The sequence below is a fragment of the Rhipicephalus sanguineus genome, chromosome 7, assembly GCF_013339695.2.
Source record: "Rhipicephalus sanguineus isolate Rsan-2018 chromosome 7, BIME_Rsan_1.4, whole genome shotgun sequence".
Classification (NCBI taxonomy): Eukaryota; Metazoa; Arthropoda; class Arachnida; order Ixodida; family Ixodidae; genus Rhipicephalus; species Rhipicephalus sanguineus.
This window is the reverse complement of record NC_051182.1, coordinates 163,779,251-163,805,340: the sequence shown is the minus strand read 5'-3', so window position 1 is coordinate 163,805,340 and position 26,090 is coordinate 163,779,251. Positions and strand designations below refer to the sequence as shown.

Here is a 26,090-nt window from a genome sequence, read left to right as displayed (position 1 = left end):
CGGATCAGCTGCCTAGTTTTCTTTTCCTTTTGACGTCCTATTCAGAGCTAAAAAAATCCAAAGGGTCTCTTACACTATGGCTGAGACGACTCGAAGGCGAAAGCCTTACTGGCGATTCACTGAAGACTGAAAAGTCCCGTCAGAATCCTACCAGCCGTTTAGCGCGTAGCATCTCATTTCGTGCTTGTTGAGCCGTCCCTGGCGTTGCATACCTCTGCGGCCTACCGAACAATCCACTAGGCCCTGGCTCAGCGTTTTCCATCAGGCGCCCTTCCAGCGTTACTCCATGGCCGTCAGTAGGCCGAGGTACGCGAACGCCGCTTTTTATGCTCTCCGAGCAGCCGGCGCCGCTCCGTGGAAGCATTTTGTGACGTCCTCTCCACCAGGGGATCGTTTTTTGCAGCAGTACTGAAAGTTGGGCTAGTTGGTGATACATAATAGGCAAAAAAACAGCGAGCAGACAGACGGGATGAAGAAAGGGATACACAGAACAAGCGCTATCGTTTTTTTTAAACTTCTTTATCGCCTCGTTTTCACGCTTTCGCAAAACGAAGCGCGCCGCTTGGTTGATCACGTGCTCTTTTTATTGCGATAGCAATTATATGGAGACTCTCGACTGGTTTTTGCCGTCGCCGTCATGTTCCGTATAAAGTCAAAATCGATAACATCCCCCCGCTCATCCTATGTTCTACCCGCGGGTAAAAGCGCGAAAGCGGGGACGACGAACGCGGCTGAAGTAGAGATGAAACGAGCCGTCCCATCTCCGTCGCACGGAGGGTGCATGCGATAACATCAACCCGCGTGCGACACCTGCCGTCGACTGCTGCTCGAGCAGAGAGGAAACGCCCCGCCCGTCTTGAAGTAACATGAAGAAACGCAAGGGAGAAGTATGTGTCGCTTGAGAAGCAACTGTGAACTTTGCTATGAAGTGTGGGAACTTGGGCACGTTCGTAGCACATAATGAATGTAAGAACAGCGCAACAAACAAGGACTAACGAAGATGATACACACAGCGCTGTCTTTCAGCCGGAAGTCGGCGCTGTGTGTGTTACCTTCGTTAGTCGTTGTTTGCTGCGCTGTTCTTACATTCATTATGTCAACTTTCATTCTAAGGGCGCGGATGCGATCGCTGTCGCGCGTGCTATCTCGACTGACATCAGCAGACAGCTCGTATGCCCTTCTACGTGCTATGCTCTCAACGCGAAAAGCGCTTCTCTCCCCGGAGCGGCCGTATTCTCCCACACCAGCGTTTTGTAGAATTGTGCAATACTGTATCCAAAAGAGTTAGCTGCCAGCCTTACTTCGTATAACATTACAATTTGTTGCTATCGCTTTCATTGCTATGTTCTTGTGGTGAAACTGTGATTCTTTTTTTTTAACACGAAAGTGTTTTATGCCGGGGTCCACCAAGTACATCCGTCACGGATATGACGTTGAAAAAATGGACGCCAACGGGTGAGAAAGAAAAAAACAAGAAAAAGATACCCCGCTGGGAATCGAACCCACGACGTTGCGGCCGCGACGGCAAGCGCCCGACGCACTACCGACTAAGCTAACTCGGGAGATACTTGACACGGCGCGAACGCGCCTTATATCTTTCACACATTCTCTTTCGCGGCGGGCGGAGCGGGGCGGTGCCGCCGTCTGTGAGATGTGAAAAGAAGTAATGCTTCACGCTCGACACTTACTAGCGCTTACTCCGAGATTGCACGCGGTATCGGAGGTCATGGTTAAAGCGTCTCGATACCAGAGCGGTAGACCGGCCGCGCTGGCGTCGCCGAGGCACCCTTGACGCAGTTACGTTCTTTGCCTTTGGCTTCGTGTTAGCGTGCGTCGGCTCATCGGAGTAGTGCAGCTCCCACGTCCACCAACGGGATTTCTCCGCCGCCGACTGCTTCAATTGCGAGAGCACCGACTAACAAAACTGCTGCAATATGCGTTGCAGAAAGGACGCGAGTTCGACGGGCGAATGTCGTGCCTTGGTGGAGCGAGAGCAGCGCCTGCGAGACAGAGGCCAGCGGGACGCACGCGTTTGCGGCTCAGGCTACGAACCTCTACCTCCCGTGTTGCTGAAGCGCAGTGTGTGTTATGTATGCATGAGCACAGGCGTCGGCTACCCTTTACTAGAAAGCGCACACCGTGCCGTTTCTCTCCTTAATTGACGACGCTTTGAAGAAGTGCATACCGGGTACCAATGTTGATTATGAGCTTGTTGATATCATCCTTACGCGGTATTCACGATTCGCTGTGTCCAAATATATGTTCACACCTTCAGCTACCGTGCGCAACGGTTTAATCATGATCATGGGCGTTAGTCGTCGCGATATAGACATGCTGTCAACGTGGGTGCATCCACGTCAAACGGTGCTATAGCTGCCAAACACGAATAGACATTGTACAAGCTCTCATATATCACTACACAATAAGCAGTACTTCTGTGAGGACACGTGTCACTTTCGTGTTATACCGATTCCTATGACAGAGGGATCAGCCATGTTTTTTTGCTTCGCTTCTTTCACGGCGGCTTTTTGTTCGAGGCCACGCTCGCATCAGACAGTTGAAGCTTTCGCCTGAATAAACACGCGTTAACTTACGCAATCGTGTATGGTTTGAAAACTACACGTGTAATATTTCCGAACGTCTTGGTAATTGTCATGTGAAACCAAACTCAAGTTGTTTCCCAATTTGTATAAATTGATGAGGTGCGAAGTCGTCGAAGGAAGGATGTCGACTGATTGTTCTCGTCTGGCCTGCACGCCTCGACAACAGTTAGTCAAAAATTGGGGGACCTTTAAGCTTCGCCTTTAAGAGTTGAACGCGATAGCGAAATCCGGCCCCCAGTGCGCACTTCAACCACTAAGTGCATACTTATTAATGTGTGTTGTTACACACACACACGCACACAGACACACGCACGCGCGCGCGCGCTATGTATCTATAGTAATGGTACAGGCACTGGTACTGGTACAGGTTTTCGATCTAAAGCATTCCCCTGTGCTAGAGTCGAGACATATTTCTCACAATGACTCACAGATGGCAGCACATTATCTAATGTTTGCTGTTTGCTTGATCAACGCCTCCTCTAGAAAGGAGCATGGCCTCCGAGATGGCGGAGACGCCGCGCGCCCGCCATCTCGGAGGCCATAAAAGGAGACGTTGGCTTGATATGTTTTCTGCTAGATGGACATAGTTGTCCATTTTTGGAGCTCTTTGAAAGTTCGTGTGTGTTTTTAGCGGCGATGGCTGCACTATCTCGGCTTTTTTCCAAACAGCGTCGCGCAAAAAACGTAGTTCGATGGCCTCGCAATGCGCCTACAAATCGCCGAATGGGCTCATTTTCGTCGTGACACCTGCCGAACAAAATGCGTTAAGGAGACTCCTTCCACTACATGGCATTTATGCACTGTTTTTTTCCCGGAACACTTGCAAGTAACGTTGTGGCCTTGTGGTAAGACACCTGCTTGCCACGCAAATGGCCCGGGTTCGATCCTCAATGGGACCGAAGATTTTTATTGTTTATTTTATTTGCATCTTTCTCGGTTTTTCGGTCACGGACGATTTTTCGCTCACAAGCGACGTAGCGACGCCGGCATCGACGGCGGCATTTCTGCGAAACGAGCTCTCTAACGCTATCGCGTTAAAACTGTCGCTGCAGTAACATTCATAGTTCGACGAATTCTCGTATTTCGTCACAACTCCATATTCTCCCCAACCCTCGTCCTATTTGGACTACTGCTCGACGCCATGCGGGAACATTAATAATTATTGCTGGGGTTTAACGTCCCAAAAACCACGATATGATTACGAGAGACGCCGTGGTGGAGGACTTCGGAAACTTCGAGCACCTGGGGTTCTTTGACGTGCACCTAAATCTAAGTACACGGGCCTCAAACATTTTCGCCTCCATGAGAAAATGTGGCCGCCATGGCAGGGATTCGACGCCGCGACCTTCGGGTCAGTAGTCGAGCGCCACAACCACTATCTGTGGCGGGTGCCGTGCAGGAACATTACGGCATACAGAGTAGTTGTCTTAGCATTCACACCGTCCACTCCGTTTGTAGCGGCAACCTGCAGAAAAGCCACTATTGAGAGCTGCCTTCGTTGGGAAATAAGATTCATCGCAGAACCTGTGGGCTGTATACCGTCGCAGAAATAATTAATGCGCGAATTGGTTGATGGAATTGCGATTTCAGCCGTTCGCCTATGTGTACAAATGCAATCAAGACAGAAGTTCAGGGCAAGGTGGAGACCTGAAGTGATCACAAATTATTGAACAGGGCATGTCGCCAACGTATTGACAAGCGGCAACGTAGGCGTCAAACATTATTTCAAGGCACTCGATATTCTATTGCAACAAAAATATTGTCGTAATACATTGACCTATGTGCTTTATAGCAAACCATCTTATTTAAATTATAATCCAGTATCTATGGCCAAATATGGCCACGCGCGCTTCTATTGTTGTTTTTATGTAACTAATCCGTTGCACGCGTAGCCACTGCCTTGCGCAAGCCGCGCCCTAATGTCTGGGAACCTTCCAGATTATGTTAGAATCTTCTTATAGGCTTGAGCGCGCAAATACGAACAGCTGAGATTATTCTGGAACTGACGCGACACCAGCGATAAGGCTCGAACATTCGATGCCGCATGTATAAATGCCGACGCGCCTTCCTGCAGATCAGATTATCGACAGCCGACGCTCTGTTCGCCGCCATCCCTGTAAGCGTGTATCGCTTGTAGTTTGACTTCTCGAGCAAGACTTTGATTTGGGCGAGTTGTTACAGGCCTAGCTGGGGAAAAACAGCGCAAAAAAGGACGAGGACGCAGGAACACAGTACACTGGAACATTACGGTATGACTAGAACATGACTTCTCGTTTGCCGGGCACAGGTTAATAATATCTGGGGTTTAACGTCCGAAAACCACGATATGAATATGAGGGACGCTGTAGTGGAGGGATGCAGAAATTCGACCACCCGGGGTTCTTTAACGTACACCTAAATCTAAGTACACGGGCCTCAAACATTTTCGCCTGCATCGAAAATGCAGCCGCCGCAGCTGGGATTCGATCCCGCGACCTTCGGGTCAGCAGTCGAGCGCCATAACCACTAGACCACCGTGGCGGGGCCCAGGCACAGGTTCGCCCAAATAAAAAGTTTCATCTTGAACCCGCCGACTGCTGCCTTCTCCAACGTCACCACCAGGCGACATCTGGTGGAGGTTCTGCTTCGTCCATGATCCAGTGAAAATTCGTTTATGTTCATTTCGATCAAAGAAAATTTATATTTTTGACGTGGCTCGCGGAAAGCGGCATGTCGAACGACTCGTCAAACGCGGCAGTGCCTTCAGAAAAGTGATTTTATGAAACGGTACACTGCAAAATGAAGTTAAATAAAGATACATTTATTACGCCGGAGGTTCAATTAATCCCAAACTCAATGTACATTACCTTTTCTTAGCCATAAGTCGACGCAGCTAGCAAATACAAGTGATGTACAGAATTGTGTACAAAGCGTATCAAAGGGTTCGAGAGTACTTTAGCACTTACCTGTTTGAACAACGTCCTTGCGCAGGCATATCATCAACGCTGGCCTTCTGTCCATTACTGTGGAGAGGGACATTCTTCCGCTCATGCGAAGATTGAAAAGTCGACTTCTTGTCCTCAATTTACATCCTTCGCTACACAAATGGTATGAATTCACCGCTCGGATGGTCGGCAGTTGCTGCTTACTCTCGTCTAGAATCCACCAGCGATATGATGGTTATGTTGCGATGACGCAAAGGAATTGTCTACCACGTCGCACGTTTTACAGCGCGTTAGATGAAACGTATCAGTTCTTATAAGGGTGTTGATTCAGGTCATCTGACTTTAATAACAGACGCTCCTTGATTGGGAATAGCGCGTCCGCTGACGTACGCAAGAACATCTCTGTAAGCAATTGCATCAACATATCCACAGTAGCCGTTTTCATGCTGATGTTTTGATTTTGAATGCTCTTATAGTCTAATGGCGTCAACTCATAGAGCTGCCTAGACGAAAGCCAGTCCCATTGTTGTTAACGTTGATACCAACCTGTGATTCGATTTGCTGTCCGGCTGTGCGCAATAATATATCTCGAGCTTTTTTCCTCACAGCTACGCTGCTGAGCAGAGAAATTATTTTTCTTGACGTGGAGTGGAAGGTGGCAATGTAACCCAAGCACTCAATGACCTGCGGAAATGCAATGACGTTAGAGTACTCATCCTAAAACTTATACGCTTCCAGGAGGGGGCGCAATTCCGGATTCCGCGTTTTTTGTGGCTTCGTGCGCGTGCTGTGGCACGAGGCCCTCTGGGTGGTCCTTGCAGGATTCGCATTCTTCACCAACTACATGATCCGGGTGCCTTTGTTCGAGTGAGCATTGTTTTTGTTCACCTATTAGCTGTGGCTGACACCCGCCGTGGGGGATTGGCCAATAATTGAGTGGTTTTATAAATTGTTATATAACTGAAAAATAGGTTAGGTTATAGAAATGAAACGTTACGAATATATATATATATATATATATATATATATATATATATATATATATATATATATATATATATATATATATATACACATGAAGCGCTCTTTTTCCCACATTTTAGTAGTGCGTAATAAAATGAATAAATCAATACACTAATATTTAAGTTCAATGTATTTCTTAGCGAACCTCAGGCACTTTGGCCGTTTCTGTCTACGTATCTATCAGCCGCCTACGTCTGGGTGCTCTCCTGGTCGTCTCCATAACTTGTAATATACCAAAATTCGCATAGGAGGGGATCAGTGTATGACGAACACGATTCACTGGTCCTGACATGAATAACTAAAAATGTCTGCCGGGTACTTTATGAAATCCTTTCTCTCAGTCCCGTGTGGACCCACATACCACAGTTCATGTTATGCAGCTAGGTGCCACGGGTGATTCACAGTCTCAGTCAACACATTAACGGCGAACATACACATTGAAATGCAAGGCAAGCGAGGGAGCTGAAGACAGAACACCCCTGGAAGACGCTCGACTACCATCCACTCGTCCACGTGGTCCGCCGGAATGACGCAGTGTTCTCTTCATTTCATATGAGGCTGGGCGATGGCATTACGCTAACCGAGATGACGTCAGATTGATTGAGAGCCGCTTTGTGACACGCGAAGAAGCCGCCGCTAAGTGCCCTGACGGCATACGGCTATGCTACAGTAATGCGGGCGTCGACCGCTATAGCGTATATTGTCTCGACGCTGCGGACAACGTGTTATGTCATCCCGCATGCGATGGCATAACTGGATAGAAGAACGAGCAGGCCCTGACCAAGGTGACCAAGATGAACGCAAGCGACATGGGTTGTCTGCCGGCCTCAATTTGCCTGAGCATCGGCAAGCCGTACATGATCACGGCCAACATCGCCGTAAGCGACGGCCTCATTAATGAAAACATGGGCACCTTGTGGTACATCGAGCATGACGAACACGGCAACCTCTTGTCACTGTGGCTTGAATTTTCAACGTCCATGGTAGGCATTGTCGTCCCAGCCAGGACGAAGCACATCACTACCTCTAATCCTCAACAGAATTGAAATGAGTGCCCGTGGGACTGCGAACCACCACAACCACGACATACGCCAGAAAGATATCTCGTGTAAGAAAGCCACAGTTTCCCCTTGCGCAAGCAAGCGCGATAACATATAAGTCACAAGGGGCCACATGCGCCCAGGTAGTCTTCGGATACGATAAGCGTCATCCACTGAAGTTGGTCTGAGTAGCACTTTCCAGGGCTACCAACCTCGACGGCCTATACCTCACCAACGCATAAGGCGACTTAATGTTCCGACATGTCGCCGGCTCTACCAATACGGTCTGTCGACGACATGACCCGGCTAGCAAACAGGCCTCTAGACATTGTATTGCACCGTTCTACCACCTTCATTCGGTGCCACAACCACTACAATCACCCCACGCTCGCCGCAGTCAACGTAGTCCGTGCACGCACGCGTGCACGACCTAGAAGAAGATGCTATGCTCACAGGAATTGGCGCGTTAGCACTTTCTGAAACCTGGAGCGATGAGCCCACTGCAATCACAGGATTCCAATGTGTCGTCCACAGCAAGCGCCTTCATTGCAGGTGCGGAGGCACACCTAACACAGCGATGCTCAACTTCAACGTATAGGCCCCATCCCACTTCGCCGGCCGCCAGAAACCGAACACACAGCACAAGCAGTAGAACAGGCGAGGTCTGCGTTGCGTACATAAATCACAATATAAAAAATTGGGGGACGCTTAAGCTTCGCCTTTAAGAGTTGAACGCGATAGCGATATCCTGCCTATCCTGCCCTAGTGCGCACTTCGAACACTTCGAGTGTTTAACAGACTGCGCGCACTAAGGTGTGCGCCTTATGTAATGGGTAGCATGCTTTAAACCAGGAGCAATTATGCGCGAGAAACTTTTTCGAAGTTGCGATGCACCCACTACGTGGTCTTAAGGAAATACGCGCAGTAATATGTGTGTGCCTTTTGTAATGGGTGGCTGTCTTTAAACCACCAAGTCGTTATGATATTGACATGGTGTGACGCCCAATGGGCAATGTACGCTTGTACCACGCAATACTACTGCGATATTACATCTCGTACTGTGACACCTGTATACAGGACGCGTATTTTTGGGAAGCATGAAAGTTACTTTCAGTGCTGCTCCAGGCAGAGGCATGGCTGTGTGGTAGAACACCTGCTTGCCACGCAGACGGCCTGGGTTCGATTCTCACTCGGACATAACATTTTTATTATTTATTTGCAGTTTTTTCGATTTTTCGGTCACGGACAAGATGATGATTTTTCGCTCACAACCAACGGCGCCGACGCCGACGGCGGAATTTCTGCGATACGAGCTTTTTAACGCTATCGCGTTAAAAGACATTGCGCCCGCCGTCATCTACGTGAGAACTGTGAAAAAACCCTTGCACACATGCACACGGGTTCGTGAAACGTGCGTGCGTTCTCCATCATAACGAACAAGTATAAGCACTACATGTCGGCTTACCGCTTATATTGTTGGTAATACCTATGTTGCTGTTGGCATCGTTACACAACTGTAAGCAACTTCTTATATAGCATATGCGACTCTTCAACATATGTGTGTGCGTATACCATTTGCGCCTATCTTTAGCGTCATTTTGTAACGTTTCGCTCAATGTAAAAAATTAGGCCGGAGTCACCTTCCCGCCGTATGCTTCGCATTACATCGATTCCCACTAGGCGTGGGATCTGGCGAATTTTTATTTCGATACAGCCTGTAGGTGTATACACAGAAACATAAGAATAACTTTTACTTAGTTAACCGAGTGGTTTCATTAAGATAGTTCCGCACAGCCGCACAAACCTTCGCGTTGGAGAACCCACAAATGGAGGCTCCAAAACACATAATGACAGGCTCAGATAAATCCATTCCAATCGCACGTAAAGGTGTTTCTAACAGGGTTTTTCAGGCTGTAGTAAATCGCCTGCAGGTCAAAAAGAAATGATCTATTGTTTCTAGTTCAACACAGAATGCGCACAGTGGAGAATGAACCCGACCAGACCTGTGTCGGTAGAAATTTAGTTTCGGTACACGACAGGGCAGCCTCGTATTCATTAGAGCGTCTTCTTCTTTTTCAACTAGAAGCTTTGCAGATTGCGGCTTTCACGCGACTGCGACAAACGGCGCGCCAAATCGACTTTCTAGTGCGCTGCAACCCAGCAAACGGTGTCAATGCGCTAGATAAGAGAATCGGATCAATGCGCGAGGTGGACGTGGTTTGTGAAGACGAATGCTCATTCACAAAATGCGTGTATGCGAGAGCGAGTCGCTTCGAGAGAGAAAGAAAGAAACGTGTGCGTTCTCCTATGCTCACCGGCGAAACGCATGGGCCGGACACGCGCCGGCTCGCTCCGAACGAATGGGGACGCCCTCCATGCAAATGTTGTCGCACAGCATTGCCGTGATGCGCTACGTTAGATTAAACCAGGTGTTATAATTCGGGCTCAATTTAGTGCTATTCCGTAGTTTTTTATCTCTCTCTCTCGCTCTCTCTTGGCAATGGTTCTGGCATACATTTCAACGCGGTTAGTGACCTAATTTGTTCGTCCTTCGTTTTTTGTTTATTTCATGGTATTCTCAAGATGCTAGGAAATTGCAGTTCAGCGCTGGCTATACTAATCAACATGAGAAAAAGCTAAATTAGTTGGAAATTTGAGATGAGGGACCAATGCTCTCGCTTCTAGGGGCATTACTGGTAAAGGGGAATGCTATACCTCATGATATACTTGATTTGGTAATGACTAAATAACAACACCGTTTACTTATGCAGCTTTTAAAATACCTACGGGCGCAGAAAAAACCGGCTTTGAGTAACTACCGAAAGGGCAAAAATGAAATAAGGAGGGAGGCATTTGAAGATAATTCAAGGTGAAGCATTTTACTGTTTGAAGCGAGATCGGGTTGCCTTAGAACGCGTAGTTATAAAGCGAGATTCACTAAAGAGGAACAACAATGCACATGCTGCGGGGAAGATAAGGAAACGGCGGAGCATGTTCTTATTGAATGTGCAGATATGCACCCAGGTGTGCGTTTGGGCACGAGCCTTCATGAAGCCTTGGGGTTTAGGGAGGACAATGGAAAGCTGAACACACCCGTGATTGAAATAAGTAAGATACGGTTAGAGTATTGGTGGCAGAAAATTAGAGAGAAAGGACAAAAATAATATTCGAAAATAAAGGACAGTCTGCCGTAAAGGGCAGAGAACTGGGCTGAGAATTTACGTTCTTTTTTTCCTGTAGTAAGACAGGGTTTGTTGAAGTAGAGATATTAGGCCAACATTAGGAAAAAGAAGAGAAAAGAAATATATATATATATATATATATATATATATATATATATATATATATATATATATATATATATATATATATATTTGTCGAGCCTGGTGGCACACTTGTCACCGCCTCGTTACACGCCTAGTGGATGGATGGATGCTATGAGCGTCCCCTTTATAACGGGGCAGTAACATGTCTGCCACCAGGCTCGAAGAAAAAAAAAGAAAAAAACTTCCTTGTTTCATGTTGGCCTAATACCTTATCTACATTGATTAAATCTATGTTATTATACCAAAAAATATAAATTCACGGTCCATCTCCCTGCCTCTTAAGGCAGAATGACCTTATTTTTCCCCATTATTTATTTTTGTACTTTATCTTTACTTTTCTGCCACCAATACTCTAACCGTCTCTTACTTATTTCTATCGCGGACGTGTTCAGCTTTCCACTGTTGTCCCTAAAACCCAATGCTTCATGTATACTCGTGCCCACACGTATACCTGGGTTAATATCGCCACATTCAATCAGTGCATGTTCCATCGTTTCCTTAGTTCCCCCGCAGCATGTACATTGTTCTTCTTCGTTACTGAATCTCGCTTTATAACTACAAGTTCTAAGGCAGCCCGACCTTGCTTCAAACAGCAATGCGCTTCCCCTTGAATTATCATCAGACCTTTCCCTCCTTACTTCGTTTTTTTCCCTTTCGGTAGTTACTCAGAGCCGGCTTCTCTTCCATCGCTGTCATCCAATAAGTCCTCTCCGCCTCTCTCACCTTCCGCTTAATGCTCCTTGTTGCCATATCGCCCGCACTGCTAGCCGTATATTTACTGGTGAGCCTCCTAGTTCTTTTTCTCCACTGCGTGTCAACACTTTTTCTATACAAATACCTGAAAACCTTCTCTGCCCATCTACTCTTCTTCATTTTCCTCAGCCTCTCTTCGAATCTCATTTTGCTCTGAGCTTCCCTCACTTCAAAGCCTGTCCATCCCATATCACCATTTACAGCCTCATTTGTCGTCTTCCCGTGAGCGCCCAACGCGAGGCGGCCCACCGTCCTTTGATTTACAACCATTCGTGATTGTACTATCGTGAGCAATATGAGCTCGAACACGCGAGCGCGTGGCAAATAGCCTCAAAACCGAGATTACATGATACGTGGATGGCGCTGCCGGAATCTGAGGGGAAAGGAGGGCGCTCTTCCGCTGACTGGTAGCACTCCCGCTTCGCTAGCGTTGCTGCGATACAGCAGCTGATTGCGTGCCATCGACCGCTAGCAATGATAATGAAAAAAAATTGCACGAAAAACGAAATAAATAAAAGAGGCGTATCAAAATGATCAGCAAACACCATCTAGATATAATACAAGCATGGCCTGTGCATCACGTCAGGCTACGTCACAGCCGATATCACAGCAGCTACACAGGCTGATGGGTCATTGGGTGTGGCTGTGTGCGTTGATGTGAATTCATATCGCCGCTAGCAGCCACGCTATAAGCTGCCGTTTTTCAGCAACGATAACGAGGCGGGAGTGTGAACAGCTAACGGAAGCGCAGCGCCCTTTCCACTTTGTTTCCGACAGCGGCCGCTGCGAATCAGCTGATGTAGGGTTCAAGGCTATTCGCCACGCGCTCGCGCGTTCGAGCTCATATTGCTCACGATAGTACCTCTGACTTCATGCACACCACTGAGTTCCCAAATGTAAGCCCCGGGACCATCACACCCTTCCACAGCCCTCGAAGCACCGCGTACCTATTGTATCCCCATAAAGCTCTGTGCTTCATAATTGCAGCATTCCTCTTTCCCTTTGCTACCGATGCTTTCTCTTGTACCTCCATATATCTATCCCCCTCATTTACCCATACTCCGAGGTGCTTGTACTCGCTTACCCTCGGTATTTTTTGGCCCTGTATAAAGACCGCATGGTCTTCGTGATCATTGAATACCATCAATTCACATTTTGTTGCACTAAATCCTAGTCCTAGAGCCTCACATTCCCTTCCGCATATATCTGCCAGTCGCTGTATATCATCTTGACTGTCGGCAAATAAGACAATATCATCAGCATAAAATAGACCTGGAAGCTTCTGCTCAACCATCGTGCCGGCCTGTTTGTGTGACAAATTAAATCCAATGTTGCTACCTTCTAGCGCTTTTTCCATCCTCACCATGTACAGCATGAATAACAGCGGGGACGAAGGACATCCCTGTCTCAGCCCCTTGCTAATTTCAACGCTGTCCTTGCTACTTATTCCTTCCCATTCTATACAAACTGTATTTTCTCGGTATATTTCCCTCAAAAGCTGTATACAGTCGTCACCTATGCCCACTTCTTTCAATAAATCCCACAAAATTTCCTGATTAACGTTGTCATACGCCCCGGTGATATCTAGATAAGCTACGTATAAGGGCCTGTTTTCTACTTTCGATATTTCTATACACTGGGTAAGAACAAACAGATTATCGTCTAACCGCCTGTCGATTCGAAATGCATTCTGAAGTTCTCCCAAAATATCATTTTGTTCTACCCACGCTTCCATTTTTAATTTTACTGCCTGCATCGCCAACCTGTATAGCACCGATGTAATGGTTAGCGGTCTATAGGAGTGAATGCTATCCTTTTCTCCCCTGCCTTTATAGATTAAGTTCATTCTACTTTTTCGCCAACTGTCTGGTATTTCCCTCTCCTGTAAGCACTTTTTTACGGCTTTCAGCAGTGCTTCTTTAGTGTTATGTCCGAGTTCGTTAAGGAGGCTGAGGAAACCCATCTAAGCCCGGAGTAGTGCGCTTAGGAATTTTTCCTTCGGCCTTCTTCCAATTGAAATTCTCTAGTACTACGTCTTCGTCGGTTGCACTCCTTTGCGTACTTTTACTCACCGGGGGAGTCTCCTGGGCGACCTTTTTAAACGAATCTGCTGTTATCTTTCGGATGTAACCTAGCGCTTCATACCCTTCCAATTAATTTCTTCCTTCATCCACCATATGTTGTTGCATTGTGACAGACTTGTTGCATTGTGAGAGACAGAAAGAAGAATAATGTACATGCTGTGCCGAAGCTGAGGAAACGGCGGAACCTGTTCTGAGTGAATGGGGAGATATCCACCCAGGTGTATGTTTGGGCACGAGTCTACATGAAGCCTTCCAATCCACGGCGGACGTGTCGCCATCTTGCGGCGCTACGCAATACTGCGCGCGCGCTTCTCTGATTGGCTGCAGCCAAAGCGGCCAACTTTTCCGCGCGGAGAAAATCGGTCCGGGAGCGATCCGGGCAAGCGGCCGCTGGTTTTGCGCTTTTCGGATAATCCGCATCCGCTTTCCGGATCCGCACTCGGTGTGCACGTGCCGAGTATTCGGGGTAGAAAACTAGAAAGAAAGGACAAAAATGAATAGTAGTAAAAATAAGGACATTCTGCCGTAAGGAGCAGAGAACTGGGCTGCGAACTTATGTTTTTTTTTTCTCTTGTAAGGTCCTTTTAATCGAAGGAGACAAGGCATTAGGCCAACGTATATATATACCTTTTGTCAATTCTTGTGGCACACATGTCACCACCCCGTTATAAAGGGGACACTCATAGCATCGATCCATCCAGCGCTATCTATCGCATGGCAGCGACTACGTCTGCGCTAGCGTCCCGCAGTGAAGCCGGCTCGAAGGATGCGCGGGCGTCGTGCGGTGAAAAAAACCTTTCAGGGGACGCGAGCATCTCCACGGGCTGCGCACTTCTACTCGACTCCTAACTACAGCATTTATGAAAACTTTTAGATTACACATAGATGAAGATAAATTGGCGTGTTAACAGCAAATAATAAAGGGTAGACAAGGTACACTTGTAAATTTGCAGTGACAAAAAGTGTCGATCGTTTCTGAACGGTTTTTGAAAATCTACCTACAGTTGTCTTTTAACCAGTGTTGTGCATATGTATACTGCTGAAACCAACCTTGTTTTGTATGTACAATTATTAATTGGTTTATTTATTTATTTATTTATTTATTTATTTATTTATTTATTTATTTATTTATTTATTTATTTATTTATTTATTTATTTATTTATTTATTTATTGCTACCAAACAAAGAGCAATGGTGTAACCGAGGTGCTCTTTACCTCAAGCTCTCCACAGCGATCCATGTATAAACGGGCAAATCAAACGTTACAAGAATCATACACTTCGCGCACGAAATCCCGTGAAATGGATGAGATTGCAACCAAGTCCTCGTTTCTTCCGCCATTTTTCAAGGGCTCTGATTGAGGATATCGGCTGCGAGCCAGCCAAAGCCTTGACCGTGCTCTTCCTGTCGACATGCGTGGCGGAAGTGTTCCTCTCGGGCTTCTTGGAATACGTGGTGCTGCGATTCTCGTTGCAGTTCAAGGCCCTCATGCAGGCGACACTGTTCACAAAGGTTAGTCGTGACTCGGGCCTCACCACTTTTTTATTTTCAAGTTTTTGAAAACGTCTTACGCACTAATCTGGCCATGGCAGGTGTACACAACTATGAATCTGTGATTGCATTAAACGACCACCGACACGATAATTTCGACCCTTAATGCTTCTAGAGTGAAACTACCACTTAAGAGGTTATAGGGGTAAACGTGAAGACCGCTTTCTGGGATGCAACTTAATAATGCGTGAAAGTGCGTGCGCGTGAAGAGTGTAGTGTGCAACTAGAGGCACGAGAGAAAAAGAAGAGAAAGATTTTCGCCTTCATGCTTTCTCACTGTGCTTTTAGGAGACCAAGTGCGCGCAAAGGACACTCTCTTTCGCGCATTCTGCTAAAAAAGATACGCTCGTTGCAGACAACGCGTATGAGCAGCCGTGCCCTTTCGGAGAATCCCACCGGCTACCTCGTCTCTCTGCTGGGTGTGGACTGCGAAGAACTCGCCATCGCTACTATCATCATAGCTCAAACCGTGAGCGGCCTCCTCTGTTTTCCTGTTCTCTTGTGGATGCTAGCGAAGCGCGTCGGTGTTCTTCCCGTCATCGGCTGCGTCGCCTGGCAACTGACGTCACTAGCTCTCTTCGTCCCGGCCTCTAAGGTGCAGACCGGACTTTGGGCAAGTATATTACCCTCCTCAATAAAATTATTGGTCTCCATAGAGGCGAGAAGTCGCTTTATACGCTAGCACATTACATGCATTCAATTTAAATACGCAGCATGACTACTACGGCCTCAAACCTCATTACGTGTAGCAGAGGCGTAGCTCTTCCATTGGCCAAGGGGAGGGGGGGGGGAGGTCACGCCGGGCTAAATATGCACTGAGATTGTGGTACGCAAAATAAATCTGACACTGTTGTGACCAAACTTCAAAAGTTAATGTATGCAATGTGCGTTGTATCATTATATACTATCTATAGATGTCTAGAATAACATGTAGCCGCTAACTAAAGCTACTAAGGAATGCCACCTGAGGGGGGGGGGGGAGGGCGAGTGGCCTCCTCTTCGTAATTGACACCTTTGGCATGTAGGTTCACTTTCGTGCACGCAGCGCTTGTTGGGTGACCATCAAATGTTTATAACTGGCACATCTTCACCCCTGCTTCAAGCGTCATTATTATTCCATCAGCACAGAGTTATCAAACAGCAACAATAGGTATTAAATAAAACATTACGAAAAAAAAGCTCAGCGGCTTCAGGAAGGGGCGGTCAGAAAGGACGTTGATTTAGCTGCAGAATGACAATTTTCCGAATACGGCCGACAGGTTCTCTCTCCAAGCTCCACTTATCAACACTCGGCAGATATTGAAAATATACCGGTGACAGCCGCAAGTAATTAATAGAATACAAAATCACTTCATGATTGCCACGCATGTTTAATATACAACATGAGTAGAGGGGGTAAGTGGCGCTTATACAGCTTAAGTGGTCTATCTACCCCTTTAGCGTGAAGAGCAGTGAGTCGCATGATTTTTTAACACAAAAGTGTTTTATGTCGGGGTCCACCGGGCTCCACTGACGTATTTCCGTCACGGATATGACGTTGTAAAATATATAGACTAACAGATTAAAAAGAAAAAAAGAACAGAAAGTTAGACCCCTCGCTCCGCAGCGCGAGGCGCGACCACAGACGGCATGTTCTGCACCATACTAACGGCGATCTATTTTTATACACCATTTGCCGGTGGCAGTACTCAGAGATCGGTGGTACTTCAGCGTGTTTTCGTTACCCCTAGCAAGATCGCGCTAAGGGCTCGAAGGGCGCGCTTTAAACGTCGTCGTCGCGCGCGTTCCGATGAGCGCACGCCTCTACAGGGCGTGGTCGCTCGTGCGCGCGCGCTTTTCTCGTGATGGCGGCGGTTTGTACGTCTTGTGCTCTCACCGCAAGTTTGCGTTGAAGTTACAGAGAACTCGAAGGTCACTTCGCTTACTTCAGCGGCCGCTTTTGCGAAAGGAACGCACTGCTCACACACAAATAAGTTACAACTGTGACAGTTAGTTGGCGCTCATCCTGTGTATACTTGTGTGTTCGTTTCGTGCGTCCTCCTTTGTGTTTGAGCAGCGTGCTTTCACTGTCGAGCTGTGACAGTTGTTAGTTCGCGCTCATCCTGTGTATGCTCTTTCCGTGCATCCTTTCTGCTTGAGTAGCGCGTTGCAAGTTTCGAGCTGCTTGCCGTTCTTCGCGTGAGATTACAATTTGTTGCTATAGCATTCATTCCTTCGCCCTTGTGGTGAAACAATGCACAGCAAACGCTCAACTACGTCTGTGAAGACACGTTTAACTTTCGTGTTATACCGATTCCTATGACAGAGGGATCAGCGATGTTTTACAGCAGTAATAAAAAAATCGTGCGAACCTCTTGTTTCAGTAGATAAGCATGATGCAGGAATGAAAAGATGAAGAAAATAAAATGAAAACATAAAACAAACTGATCAGGTCGGTTGTATTACATATTCATTTACGATGAAGGCGAAATTATTAGAGGGCCGTGTACTTAGATTTAGGTGCACGTTAAAGAACCTCAGGTGGTCGAAATTTCCGGAGCCCTCCACTACAGCGTCCCTCATATTCATATCGTGGTTTTGGGACGTTAAACACGATAATTATATTATATATTACATATTTGTAAATTTCTGCACCCCCTTTATTCTAAAAATAAGATTTAAAAATGTTTCTCCAGATTGTTGTTTCGGGCCAACAGATAGGTGGCGATATATTTTAGCGAAATACAACGAACACAGAGGACACCCGTGAGTTCGCTTCTGTGTGTACGCTTCTGATTGCGCGAATTTATGAAGACATAACCGAGAAACAGCCGTGCAGCCTTATGCGTAGTGTCTTCCGGCTCCGCATTAACAGGAGCGCGTCAACCGGCAACGGGACGAGCGGTTGAAGAAGATGGCTGACACCCTTACCTGCGTCCGGCTGGTCAAGTTCTATGCGTGGGAAGACGCGGTGGTGCGGGCGATGAACCGCTTCCGCGAAAGGGAGGGCTTCTTCATCTTCCTCGCCAACCTCCTGGACGGATTCATCGATTCCCTGCAAATGTCTTCCAGCTCCCTGGTGCGTATAGCTCTCGCTCAGTTTGACCGAAAGGGCGGCAAAACACTTTATCGCTGTAGGAAACCTTCGTGCGAGCTGTTGATGGGCCAGACATGGGTAACACACACACGCTCACGCACGAATGCGCACACACACACGCAGGCACGCACACACGCACAAGAAGAAAGTATCAACGATAAATAAAGCCTGGAAAACAATTAAAATATTTTAGAACGCACACCGCGCTACTGCATGCGAAACGAAACATCTTGCGACATCGACTTCAACTTGGCTAGAGTGTAAACAACCAACAAACAGCTACTTCTCGAGCTTTTATTGGCTGCCCTGCTCCAATTGCGTGCGCTCTATCCCGCAGTTTTCAACACAGTCCGGACGCGCCCCCGATGCCGCGTGCGGCGCGCGTGGCGAGTGCGTCACTGTTTTGTGCGCTCACGTCGCCGCCGCATTTATCAGCAAACCCCGCTGGGTCCCACCTCTCGAAGCACTCTCTAAAGCCGAAACTGCGACTGGGCGGTGTAAAAACTTGTCCAAATAATTAAACGTTGCTCGCTCGAGGAAAGATTTCCAGCCGTGACATGCGGTTCGTTAGCTTCTTATTACAATATAAAGAATAATAAGATGCAAAATGTTTTGTGCCAGTACTGCTTTTAAACATGCATGTAAGGCTTGGTGACATGGAAACAATTATAGGACGCCTGGCTTTGCCTTATTGCACGTATAGCGCGAGTATACTCACGAACCCATTGTGTGTCGTGGCGTTTATTTTAAGACCGGCTGTTTGTTGCTGTAAAATATTATTATTGTCATCAAGACACACCTTTCGTTACATCATCATTCTCATCATGCGATCAAAGGTATGTCATGATGATAGCAATAGTAGTACTTAATAATAATTTAATGTCAATGATTTAGTCAAAGAATCAATCAATCAATCAATCAATCAATCAATCAATCAATCAATCAATCAATCAATCAATCAATCAATCAATCAATCAATCAATCAATCTGTTATTGGGGTGCCTCGGAACAACCATTTAAGGTATTTGTGCGGATGCATGCAAAAGAAAAAGAAGCTTACTAATAATAAACAGTGCAATAGTCTATTGGAGAAAATACGAACAAAAAGATAATAATAATAATAATAATAATAATAATAATAATAATAATAATAATAATAATAATAATAATAATAATACCACCCTAACATATCAGAGTCATCGTGCCTTCGATTGCAGATGACCATAATCCTGCTGGGGACCTTCGCAGCCGTCAACCGACCGGCAACCCTGACGGCAGCACGGTCCTTCTCCTCCCTCTACATGCTGTCCATCATGGACATCGTGGCCGTCAACATGTCCGCCTGCCTACGCCACCGAAGCATGGTGCTGCTCGTGTATTCGTTTCTTTCCTTCTGTTTTCTTTCATTTCACCTTGCCGTTTCACAATGGCCGCCAAGGGGACAGAAGGAGACGACAGTCTGTGTGAACCACTTCAGGAAGCTACGGCGAGACACAACAGAAACATATACAAGCATACACAACAAATGATCGAGGAACGCTGGGACAAAAAAAGAAAAGCATATAGGCAGACGCAAAACAATCTTTCCTCGCGAGAAGAAATTTTTGCAAAATACGATGAAATGAGCACAACTTAACACATATTAAAATGCATGCAAATACAAATATAATATAGAAAACGATAACCCAGGGCACTCAACGCATGAGACAAATAATTCTGTTCATTTATTCATTAAGCATAATTAAATATTCACTATTCTTATAAATTACCCCTTGTATATATATGTGTCATGACAAAGAACCACAACTGGTGGTGGTAACAACTTTACTGGGAACTCCGGCAAATTCGTGGCCTGGGCCTAGGCCACCCCAGAAAAACTGTTATTCCAACATTATCAGCAAAACTACAGCTTGCCTGAATTTTCCTCAAACCTGTCACGATTACAGCATAACATACGACGATAGTATTTTATGCTGAAGGTTAGTAACGCTTACCGACCCATCACGTACGCATGCAGTAAACATAGCTAATCTTGACACGCAGAGTAATAATGACAAAGTTTACCACCTCTCATGTATTTACACAGTAGTAAAACATTAGTGACACGTAGTACAGTTGAGATGGGGCAGTAATATTTCACAGCTACTACCTTTCCTACTACAATTATTTTTAGAGTGCATGCCGCACTTAAGGATGGTTTCAGTACCGGAAAAGTAATGATTAAATTTGTTGCACCGACCTCTCAGGTTTCGGAAGGCGTGCGAAGAATGGTGAGAACTCTTACTGCTGAGGAAGAGTGCATCGAAAAGGACAGCATCCAGCACATTAACTCGAAAAAAGGTTAGTGATTCTGCGCGCTGCATGGAAGATATGGAAGACGACATCATGGTGCTTGTGAGGCGGTTAACTGTGCCCTATTTTAAATGGGAAGCACTTCTTAGCGAACCTTAGACGCTTTGAGCATTCCTATCCATCCATCCATTCATCCATCCATCCATCCATCCATCCATCCATCCATCCATCCATCCATCCATCCATCCATCCATCCATCCATATACATCCATCCATATCCATCCATCCGTCCGTCCGTCCGTCCGTCCGTCCGTCCGTCCGTCCGTCCGTCCGTCCGTCCGTCCGTCTGTCTGTCTGTCTGTCCGTCTGTCTGTCTGTCTGTCTGTCTGTCTGTCTGTCTGTCTGTCTGTCTGTATGTATGTATGTATGTATGTATGTATGTATGTATGTATGTATGTATGTATGTATGTATGTATGTATGTATGTATGTATGTATCTCTATCTATCTATCTATCTATCTATCTATCTATCTATCTATCTATCTATCTATCTATCTATCTATCTATCTATCTATCTATCTATCTATCTATCTATCTATCTATCTATCTATCTATCTATCTATCTATCTATCTATCTATCTATCTATCTATCTATCTATCTATCTATCTCTGTCTGTCTGTCTGTCTGTCTGTCTGTCTGTCTGTCTGTCTGTCTGTCTATCTATCTATCTATCTATCTATCTATCTATCTATCTATCTATCTATCTATCTATCTATCTATCTATCTATCTATCTATCTATCTATCTATCTATCTATCTATCTATCTATCTATCTATCTATCTATCTATCTAATCATCCGTCCGTCCGTCCGTTTGTCCATCAATCCGCCTACGTCTGGGAGCTCTCGTGATCGCCTCCTTAACTTGGTGTAGACCAAAATTGGCATGGGAGGGTAAGAGCATTTGGCGAATATGACTGTCTCGTCATGACACGAATAACGTGAAAATCCTGTCGCGTATGTCGTCAAACACTTTCCTCCATACACGTGTGGCACATACCCGTTTACCACGGGCCGCGCTGTACGGGTATGCGCCACAGGTGATTGACAGTTTATATCTACCTAGGAATGGCGAGAACAGACATTGAAGGAAAGAATATTACTTTTTAAGGACTCGGTTCTTAGTTAGACACAATATTAATGAGAACTAACAGATAATAATGCCAAAGGCATTATTGTCTGTTAGTTCTCATTAAGAACAGACATTAGTAATTTAAACGCAAGAGCTTTAAGAAAAACCGACATCGGCCACGTTGACCCGACGAATGCAAATAATAAAAATTAGGATCCCAGCAGCCATCGACCCCAAGCATTCTCTCAAGAATCGAACCCAAGCATTCAGTCAGCAATACTACCGCAGAGTCACGCCAGGTCTAGAAACTGCTTTGTAAAAACGCCCTATCCAGGCGTAATGTCGGTGCAACGTCAATTGTAGTTGTGGTGCTGGCTATCTAATTTTATAAAAAATCAATAACACTACATATGTACTCTTACGATAGAGGCGTCATGTCAGGTTAGGTACCGTGGTTCCAGTGTTGGCTCTGCTTTTATAGCAGTCTAGTAAACATTACATTTGTATTCTTATGATTCAGCAAACTATAGTCAAGAGTTGCTCGACCCCGGAGGAATGCATTAATGAAAGTTACATAGGATACTCACATCATTGCACCGTAAAGTGCACTTGGTTTCGATAATGCTGAAGTATGTGCATTAACGTTAGTGCTTACGTTACGTCGCACCATAAGTTACCCTTTAAACGCCAGTGTCTTCGACGTGCCTAGTAAGCCCACGATGTGCACATAGCTACTACACTTACAAAAACACGTCGATCCACCTCGTAACGCTTCGCTTAAAAGCATAAAATACAGCATAGAAGTAAAGGCCCACCCGCATGCACGCGATTTTCGAGCGACGGCGACGAGCGACAGCGACGAGTGACAAGATTTGCTGTCGCGGAGGGCCATCCATCGCCGTCGCTTGTCGCGTCGCAGGTTTCTGGAAAGCCCGAAAAAATCGCTTGTCACCCGGAAGTGAGCATGATGATTTCCGGCAGCATGGCAGCATAACCGATCCTCGCTTTTGTTGCAATTTGCTCTTGATGCTTCTAATCGGCGCGTACTTCAAGGAATGCAAGTTAAAGCCTACCTTCTTTACAACTCCATCTCACGCGGAGAGCGAGGCAGCGGCCGTATTTTATCGTTAATTTTGATCGACGGCTCGTTTTGATATTTCGGTGGTAGCTTGCTGCATTGTTAGTAGCTTGCTGCAATGTCAACATCGTCGTCGTGTGAGGTGGCCCTTCTCCTTGCGAGGCAGTGATGTGAGTCGCTGCTGCTTTTCTTAAATGTTGCACGACAGCAAGAGGAAACGTTGTAGAGATGCGCCTCGTGGACTAACCCTAACATAACGCAGTTTCCAAAGTGCGACGTATTAGCCTAGGTAGCGTACGCTTCCGGGCGCCCCCTCGACATCACAGCAGATACTGCTGTCGCGGTTAAACATACGATTGCGAAAAAAAAGAGTCACGAAACGCTTTTATGCCTTCCTTATCTCACACAAGACAATTATAAATTTGGCATGTTGTCATTCATCTACTTTGTAATTCTTTTTCGCAATTTACTTGCGTGCACGCAGTAGTTTTCAATCGAGCAACCGCGCCACTTCGTCGCGACGCAACAGCGCGACAGAGCCCGTTTGTCGCTGTCGCTCGTCGCCGTCGCTCGAAAATCGCGTGCATGCGGTTGGGCCTTAATCGCTGGCAGCTTCGCATGAAACCGATTCTCACAACGAGTGGGATCTGCCAAATTTTCTTTGTCTTGGTCGCACTGAGCCTTTAAAAATCGATGCGTCGCTGTAAACTTCATGAATAATTCTGAATTGTGTCCTTTTTTTTTTGTAAAACCCTAAGACACTTGTGTCAAGTGATTTATTAAAGTCAAGGAGCACCCAAAAAAAAAAAGCACACAGGAAAGAAAAAAGACGGGGGAGAAAGTAACATTTTAAATTATTTTAGTCAGAACTGACATTTCAAATTGGTGCCTGTTTCAGCGCTCACTTCAGACATCCCCAAACCATGACAGGCAGTCTGCCGCTGTTTATGAACTGCTAACATATGGCGCGGAAACTTGGAGGAAAACAAAGAAATGCGGGAAGTTAAGAAAGTGGGATGGAACGAAAAATGTTAGGCACTACATTAAGTGACAGGAAGAGAGCAGAGTGGATTAGGTAACAACATTCTAGCTAACATCAAGAAGAAAAAAAAGCAGGCGCGCTTCTCGTATCGGGAAAAAGGGGGAAAGCGAAGCTTGGAGTGAGTGACGCACTATTTTTTCTTCTTTCTTTCTGTCGCATTGCGCGATGCCAACTTTTTCCTTCCTCCGGGCCGGGAACCGGACCTTCATCCACGTGCTTAGGAGCGCGACATTTCTGTTGCTACGGGCAACAACGACAGTCATGCGGGAAGCAATGTAATGCTACAATGAAATGTAACAGTGAAATGTGGCAACGTGAAATAACAAGTGACCTCGATAAGAGATCGGGTTACCGCATCAGATACGGCTGAGCCCGTCATCGAGAGAGCTTCATTTATTGGAAGACGGCTCACACAAATACTCATGTGACCCGAGGGCTTTCGAGGGCCTTCTTCGTGTACACCTGCATGCCCGTACACTCGCACACGCAGTGTTTTTCGCGAACTATGCCGCCGCCACCGAAATCTGTAATTCATAGAACCTTCGCTTAAATGTGGACCTAGGCAGGTAACAGGATACGAGGGACCGACAAGCGACGGTCATTTAGAGCGACGGAGTGAATTCCAAGAAATGGGAAACGCAGCCGAGGACTGCAGAGGGTTAGATGGAGTGGCGAAATCAACATGTTACCAGGCATAAGAGGAAAACAGTTCGCACAAGACAGGGTGGATAGGAGATCCTTTTGAGAGGCGTTCGATTTGCAGTGGGCTGACAATGGCGATGATGATGGTGCAGCGCAAGTTTAAACTGCGGAAAGCTTTAGGGGCTACGAGAGTTGGTAATATTTAGCGTAACTCTATATCCGGTTTCACAGGCGCTGTGATACTCAGCAAGTGCTCATTCGCCTGGAGCGGAGGAAGAGAGGAAGCACCTGGAAAGGAGAAGCCAGTGCTCTGTGGCGTCACCATGGACGTCGCACCGGGTTCCTTCGTCGGTGTTGTCGGCCTCGTCGGAAGTGGAAAGACCGCGCTGCTGACAGCTATGCTCGGCGAACTTCGTTGCATCGAAGGATATATCCATGTTCACGTAAGCCCCGTCGTCTATGTGCAGCAGAATCGAGCTGTACAACTTTGGTCTTTCTCGATTTGAAAATTCCGCACATAAACGAAACAGATACGCGATCTCCTTCGCTTTCTCTTGTAACTGCATTTACACATATACTGCCTTCCGTATCGCTTGCGGTCTTCTTAGGCGCCTGTGGACAACCAACCGTTTAATCTAATAAGGCTATCAGTAGGTGGACTGGAGAAATAGCACTCACGATTTCATATAAGTTTGCTGCGTAAGTGAATAAAAACAAGCAAAAAGCGAAGAAAGAGACAAAGTATAAACAATTTCATCACTTTTCTACGCGGAATTTTCTACGTCACTTTTGCTACGCCTCCTGAACAATTAAAAAACGCGATGTTATATCGTAAACACGCCCCGCCACGGTGGTCTAGCGGTTATGACGCTCGACTGCTGACCCGAAGGTCGCGGGATCGAATCCCGGCCGCGGCGGCTGCATTTTCGGCGGAGGCGAAAATGTTTGAGGCCCGTGTACTTAGATTTAGGTGCACGTTAAAGAACCCAAGGTGGGCGAAATTTCCGGAGCCCTCCACTACGGCGTCTCTCATAATCATATGGTGGTTTTGGGACGTTAAACCCCAGATATTATTATTATATCGTAAACACGGGCACTAGCTCGAGACTTTGAAATGAAAACCGTCTATTACTCTTTTTACTTGGCACAGCGTTGATTAACCACTTGCCGAAACTTGAGCTAAGCTTGTTATGAGCTTGTTTGATTTTTAAATTATCTTATTGTATTGACTAGACCAAGCTATGGCAGAGGGGAGTGCGCAAACGTTAACATGCACAAATAATTTTTAAAAATTGGGGCAGCTACGCGATAGTGGTGCGGTGACTGAGGAAACAGCTGAGCTGGGGGCCTTCCCTTTCTCTTCACCCATCACTGGGCTATACACCATACACGGCTACGCTGTGCTTCACCCTCTCTCCTCCTCCTGTTCACCCTCATTTCCCTTTCCCACCAGCAACGCATTCATACTGTTCCCATCAATGTTTGTGCTCTGTAGTGGGGCTTGCCCAGTTCCTGTCGCGAATAAC

General features: G+C 46.3%; 1 protein-coding gene across 1 annotated transcript in view; it reads left to right on the top strand.

Annotated features, from left to right (window-relative positions):
• LOC119399230 (ATP-binding cassette sub-family C member 2) overlaps positions 1-26,090 on the top strand; it is an 85,309-nt gene that overhangs the window by 26,861 nt on the left and 32,358 nt on the right. The window contains exons 7-12 of the mRNA XM_049417584.1: positions 15,103-15,265; positions 15,660-15,917; positions 18,159-18,362; positions 19,598-19,744; positions 20,627-20,720; positions 24,796-25,007. Coding sequence (XP_049273541.1) covers positions 15,103-15,265; positions 15,660-15,917; positions 18,159-18,362; positions 19,598-19,744; positions 20,627-20,720; positions 24,796-25,007 — 1,078 coding nt within the window. The remainder of the gene's footprint in view (positions 1-15,102; positions 15,266-15,659; positions 15,918-18,158; positions 18,363-19,597; positions 19,745-20,626; positions 20,721-24,795; positions 25,008-26,090) is intronic.